The sequence below is a fragment of the Neolamprologus multifasciatus genome, chromosome 15, assembly GCF_963576455.1.
Source record: "Neolamprologus multifasciatus chromosome 15, fNeoMul1.2, whole genome shotgun sequence".
NCBI classification, from domain to species: Eukaryota; Metazoa; Chordata; class Actinopteri; order Cichliformes; family Cichlidae; genus Neolamprologus; species Neolamprologus multifasciatus.
In genome coordinates, this window is record NC_140453.1 from 29,833,946 (window position 1) to 29,839,945 (window position 6,000).

The following is a 6,000-nucleotide window of genomic DNA, read 5'->3' on the forward strand; positions in this document are numbered from 1 at the left end:
TTTTTCCTCCCTCGTGTCTTTTCTTGGAGTTTACAGCAAAAACTTTGGAAACGAAAGGAAGCATGACACTGCAAAGCTACAGAATTCCCGGTGGACATCGGGTGAATCTTTACATGTTTTAAGGTGTCGAGCGCAGAGATGAGAAACATAAGTAAAGCAGGAGTTAATCCAAAGGGTGGCACCCAACGCCGTGCTGTAAAATCGTTAGAAGGCTCTTTTAAGAGCGCACTTTGAGCTACCTGCTGGGAAAGGATGTGAAAGGCCGAGAGCAGAGCGTATCCTGCAAACCTCTCTGGGGTTTAAGTGGAGAACTTTGAGATGAAGTGTCGGACTGAGCCATTGTTCAGCCGAGTCCAGTCACAGATGAAGATGATGTGCTGGAGGGATACCTGCGGCCCACTTGAAGCCGTTTCAAGGACACTCTCATTGGAGTAAATCAAGTTAATTTGAATCCGTCCTAACTCTCCTGGGTCTGGGGCTGTGTTGAAACAGATGCCCTCAGCGACATGCTTTTTTTTTTTCCTCCCCTTTTCCGGTCGACTTCAGAAGAAGCTGCTCAGCTAATTTATCCAAGAGCTATTTCACAAGAAACGAGGGCTGTCAGAGAAAAAGTGTGCTATCGCTGCACTGGCTTAAAAGGAGATATTATTTCTTCGCTCTGTAATCCTCAGCGCCAGTGGCTCCCTTTTGATTAGATTGTCACATCTTAAGAGCTTCCATGGGGACCGTTCCCTTTGACCATTGTGCTCATTTAACTAAACGAATATTAGATGTATTTTTATTATTAGCTTAGGATTTTTGCCACGGATATAGCAATAAGATCGCATAATGTCTAATATCGCAATATGAATGTGTGCTGGGAAAGCCCATAAATGTAAATCGTGTTCTCAGCGATCAGTCTAGAAGAATCCAAGCATCCCGTCTCATGTCTTCTGAACGCTACCCTAACATTTGCATAACCTTCAGTTAACCTTGTCCAGGATCCCGATCATCTCATCTGACATTTCTCTGACAACCATACCTGACTCATTTCCCTTAACTAAGGAAGATGGAAGCAGGGTTCAGCCCTCGCCTTGACTCAACCTGACACTGGTCTCATTCTCAGGTACTGGAACGCTGTTAGCAGGAGCTGCCTCACTGCTCTGTCTCGGTGGAAGGTGTCATAGAAAAGTCTTAGAAAGGTACTGACGTCTGTGCCTCGGAATGATAGGTGAGGATTTTATGTTCATGATACCAAATAATGTAAGGATCAAAGCTGAAAACCCCCAAAAACAGTTGTACTGAGAGAAAAGACAGTCGGTATGAGGTCCGTGATTTATTACTGTACGAGCAGATGCATAATTACTGCATATAACCTAATTAAACAGGACCGCAGCTAAGAGCTCTGTGTGTATGATACTTTAGATTTGGTACATTACACAAAACTGGAGCTGGAAAGATTAAAAGATTCGAACATAAATCATTATTTTGATAAACGCAAGAATCGCCAAGCAAAGAGCAGAAAGCCAAATGTTGATTATTTTCAGCTTTTTCAATGTGAAGATTTTTGTTTTGGTTATATGTGATTTAAAAAAGACTATTTGGGGCTTTTGGACCGTTGAACAAACAAAACCAAACATCTGAAGATGTCATCTTGGTCCGTGGTGATATGTACAACTGGCGTTTTTTACTTTCTTCAAAAAAAAAATAACGTAGCTGTTTTAAGTGCTGCAGTTCACACGGATCTCACAAGTCTCCCGTTTTTCATTTTTTCCCTTTTCTTTCCTTTTTTAATCTTCAAACTTCCAAGCAAATATTAAAGTTGAATTGTGCAAATGGAGATGGTCATAAGTGGTAGAACCATTAATCAAAAGTTGGCTATATGCTGTCTCAGTGCCTACTCAGGCGCCCCGACCTCTAAATTGCGACCTTTGCATGACTAATCCTCTCATTATGTTCATCCTCTCTCCTAATCCCTCCGTCCCTCGCTCTTGTCCGTCTGTCCAGGTATCTGCTGCCAGTGACCTCCCAGTTCATCATGAAGTGGCCTTCGTCCAGCTTTGGCAGCATCTCCTCAGCCGTGCCACGCTCCCGTAACCTTTTTGCCGCCAGGATGGGCCACTTCTGAGGTCACCGTGGCAACCCTGGCCTTTTGACCTCCCCTCTCCTCCCCAACCTCGCCTCCCTTGACTTTTTTAGCCAAGCACAGATCTTAGGTGTCCTGGTATAGATCTGAATTTGGTGCTGCTCTGGACCCCAGGATGGGGCCTCGTTTTGGCCCAGTCTCCTTGTGGAAGATCAACAAAGCAAGGCTGGATGATTTGGGATCGCTAAAGGGAGCTGCTCACTCTGCTCAGCAGACCACCATCACCCTCGGTCCCCACCCTCTAGCCCCTCGAATGCCAGGCGATGGGCTCGCCCCTCGTTTCTCATTGTAACTGCTGTATTATACTCACTGTACAGTTAAAGTCATGGTACTGTAAAAGAAAAGAATAACAAACACTAAAACAATGCAAGGATGATTTATTTATGTACTTATTTATTTTCTAAGGTTTTTCCATGACTGCAGTGAATGCTGATGCATAATGCACATGGACTAACAAAGCTGTCCATCATTTAAATTTAAAAAAAAGTGGATGTACAAATCTTATTTTTGCCGACTATAATCAGTTATTTTGTTTCCATTTTCTGAAATGTTGAAATGTTATTTATTTCGTAACTTATAAGAGAGGCTTTATGTTAACAACGGTCACTTTATGTTCTCGCTTTTGGAGGTTTTTTGCAGATGTGGTGCCCGGAGGACCTGAAAACAGGTCGCCTTTTGAATGCTAACGCTTCATGTTTTCCCTGTGTGATGTTATTAAGTGCGGCACTATTGAGCAACACCACGGTTAGAATGTCAGTGTAGTAAAGCCAAGCCTATTTGCCTCTTTAGAGAATGAGACGACTTTAATGCCACAGCATCAAGAGCCAAACCTCTCAGAGAGCGCACACCAGTTCCTAATATGCACTTTGCAGTTTGTAACAGAGAGAGAAAAGTGGCTGCACATTAGTAGTGCTTGCATGCCTAGACTTTAGTCCCTTTAGACTCTGATGTAGTGGTTAGACAAAGGAGCTGCGTTTGGAATATACTTGAAGTTCTGCGTTGACATTAATTATTCTCATCTTCTTTGTGTTTGGCTGCACTGAAAAGAAGACACTTCACTTTTATATTTGTCGTCTCGAGTTTGGATGCGTCAGGGATGACGAGGATCTGTTGCACGATTTAGAGATTGTTCGACACGCTGAATTACTTGGCTGATCTGTTCAAATGTATTGTACTGTAACAGCAGAGATTTAGCTGGGATGAGCAGCTAAAGCCCCCCCCAACACCCACCACCGCACTGTAGTTAAGTGCTCGGGCTTCACAGATGTGCCAATAATACGCACGTCTGCATCATGTGTTGGTTGACTTTTATTTAAGGTTAATGTGTCATGAACTACTGTAGGCCTTCGGTTAAATGATTAAATGTTAATAGGGAGAAACATTGTGTCCATGTTTAGTAGTTTACTGTGTGTACTAGCCCATGAGCTGATAACTAGAATTTCAAAGATGGTAGTCTGTACGCTACGGTGCATTTTGTAACAGTTTTGACTAACAGGTGTAGCAGCAATGCTAAATCTGCTCAAACTGAACTCTCCCCTCGTCCCCGACATCCGTTCATAATGCCAAACATTTTTATTTTGCCTGATTGATTTGTCTTATTTAAGAGCCGGACTTTTTCATTGGAGGTATGAGATTTTTAATTTTACATAGCAATAAAATATTTAAACAAACTGATTTCACCTTTTTTGTCATTCATTAATATTATTATTACTTTTTTACACTATTTTAAAAAGTGGCAGTGTAGTTACAGATTGTGCTCTGCTTTTCTTTTCAATCAAATGTAGCCTTGGTACTGAAATTACAGAGAACGCAGATTAAATGGAAGATTGTGAAAAGGAGACTCGATAAGCCGAGTATGACTTACATTTTAAAAAAGAAAATGTTAAGAGGAGTTTTGCTTTTACAACCCCGTCCCTAAACATTTGAAAGCCACATGAAAATGGGAAATAGGTGCAAAGTCAATATTTGTTATGACCACCAATTCAATTCAATTCAGTTTGTTTTATAGCACCAAATCAGAACAGCTTTGTAATGTGACAATGCTACAATAATAAAGAGAAAACCCCAAAATCAGATGACCTGCTACGAGCAGTGTTGGGAAGGTTACTTTTAAAATGTATTCCAGTACAGATTACAGAATACATGCCCCAAAATGTATTCTGTAACGTATTCCGTTACGTTACTCAATGAGAGTAACGTATTCTGAATACTTTGGATTACTTAATATATTATCATGCTGTTTACAACTACATGAATGTACTATTGCTGTGATTTATTACAGTTACTGAAGGTCCGCGGCTCTGAACCGTAGTAAAGGGACCTCTGGCTAATACGGTGGGTTCTGTGTCGGCTCGTAGCCAAAAACTAGCTTTACTTTGTTGTCTGGGTCAACTTTGCTAGCAGAGACAGAGAGAGGCGTTGAAAGGCTGCTCCAACGGAACTTATTGTTTTTGGAGGAAAACACGAACACGGTGTACAGTCGAGTCTTAATAGCTTACTTACAACTGGGCTCGTCAGGCTCTCTTCTTGGCTGCAGTGGTTATTATTATATTTACATGCTTCAAGCTCCCGTTTCTGCTCGATGACAGCTCGTACTTTTCCTTTTTCTCCCTCCCTCGCTCACAGACACATAACGTGTATGGCAGTCCATTCTCCCTGCAGCACGGACTACACTGCCTATGATGCTACATTCTTTAGAGCTATACCTGTAGCATTCTGCCTATTAGCTTAGCACAACAACAACAACAGGCGCTCTCTCACCCAGGAAACACGCAGAGAGAGAGTGTCACCCTGTAACCATGGCAACCGTAACGCTGCCTGGAACAACAGAACGTAGCTGTCAAACAAAACCCAAACAGTCCTGACCCGCCACAATATGAAACAGGGAAGTACCGCCGTGTAATCCATTTATTTCAACAAAGTAACTGTATTCTAAATACCACCTTTTTAAACGGTAACTGTAACGGAATACAGTTACTCATATTTTGTATTTTAAATACGTAACGGCGGTACATGTATTCCGTTACTCCCCAACACTGGCTACGAGCCAGCACTCGGCAACAGTGTGAAGGAAAAACTCCCGTTTGACAGGAAGAAACCTCCGGCAGAACCAGGCCCAAGCTGATGGTGCTCCATTTCAACCCATTTATGTATTTACTGCAGTGGCTGAAAAATGAAAAAAATTTTCTGATGGCACTTTTTTCTTAAACTCAGCAGATCCCCAACACCACAGGCTGAAATGCAGAGGTGTGGACTCGAGTCATAAATTTTATGACTTTAGACTTGAAAAAATGTTCTAAGACTGACTTGACTTGGACTTTTACACCAATGACCTGGGACTTGAATTGGACTTGAACCGGTTTACTTGAAAAGACTTGATATTTCACCCCAAATATAAAATTTAACACGCATATTATATAGAAAGTGTGCACCATTAATTCACTTCATTTATTCCAACCACACTCCGTACGTATGTGTGCGTGAGCTGTAGCACAGCCAATCAAATTAACCAGATTTTTTTAAAAAAGAAAAGAACAAAAAAACGCTCAAAAATGTTATTTTTTTCAGGTACATAAACTATGAAGTAGTCAACAAAAAACCGAAATGCAACATGCAAAACATGCAAGAAGGGAATCACAGACAGAGATGGAACAACTTCCAACAGTTGAAGTTGCATAAAGAACGATAGGTGGTGCTTCTCTTTTGCTACGATGAGATAGCTGACTTCATCTAACTAGCAAACGTTGTCCAGGCTACGTTGGTGATACAGTCTTTTTTAATGTGCGTGATATTTTTGTCATGCGATTTTAAAGCCGGCCCTACAAGCGCATCCAAGAATAACATGCAGCTTATCTCAGAATTTTATTCTTGGAGCT

The 6,000-nt window shown here is 41.5% G+C and overlaps 1 protein-coding gene across 1 annotated transcript in view; it reads left to right on the forward strand.

Moving 5' to 3' along the window:
* The window catches only part of ttll7 (tubulin tyrosine ligase-like family, member 7), a 91,599-nt gene extending 85,906 nt beyond the window's left edge, over window positions 1-5,693 (forward strand). The window contains 2 exon segments of the mRNA XM_085132035.1: window positions 1,106-1,210; window positions 1,987-5,693. Of these exon segments, the coding sequence (XP_084988161.1) occupies window positions 1,106-1,188 (83 nt within the window). The 3' untranslated portion in view covers window positions 1,189-1,210; window positions 1,987-5,693.
* The last annotated feature ends 307 nt before the right edge of the window (window positions 5,694-6,000 follow it).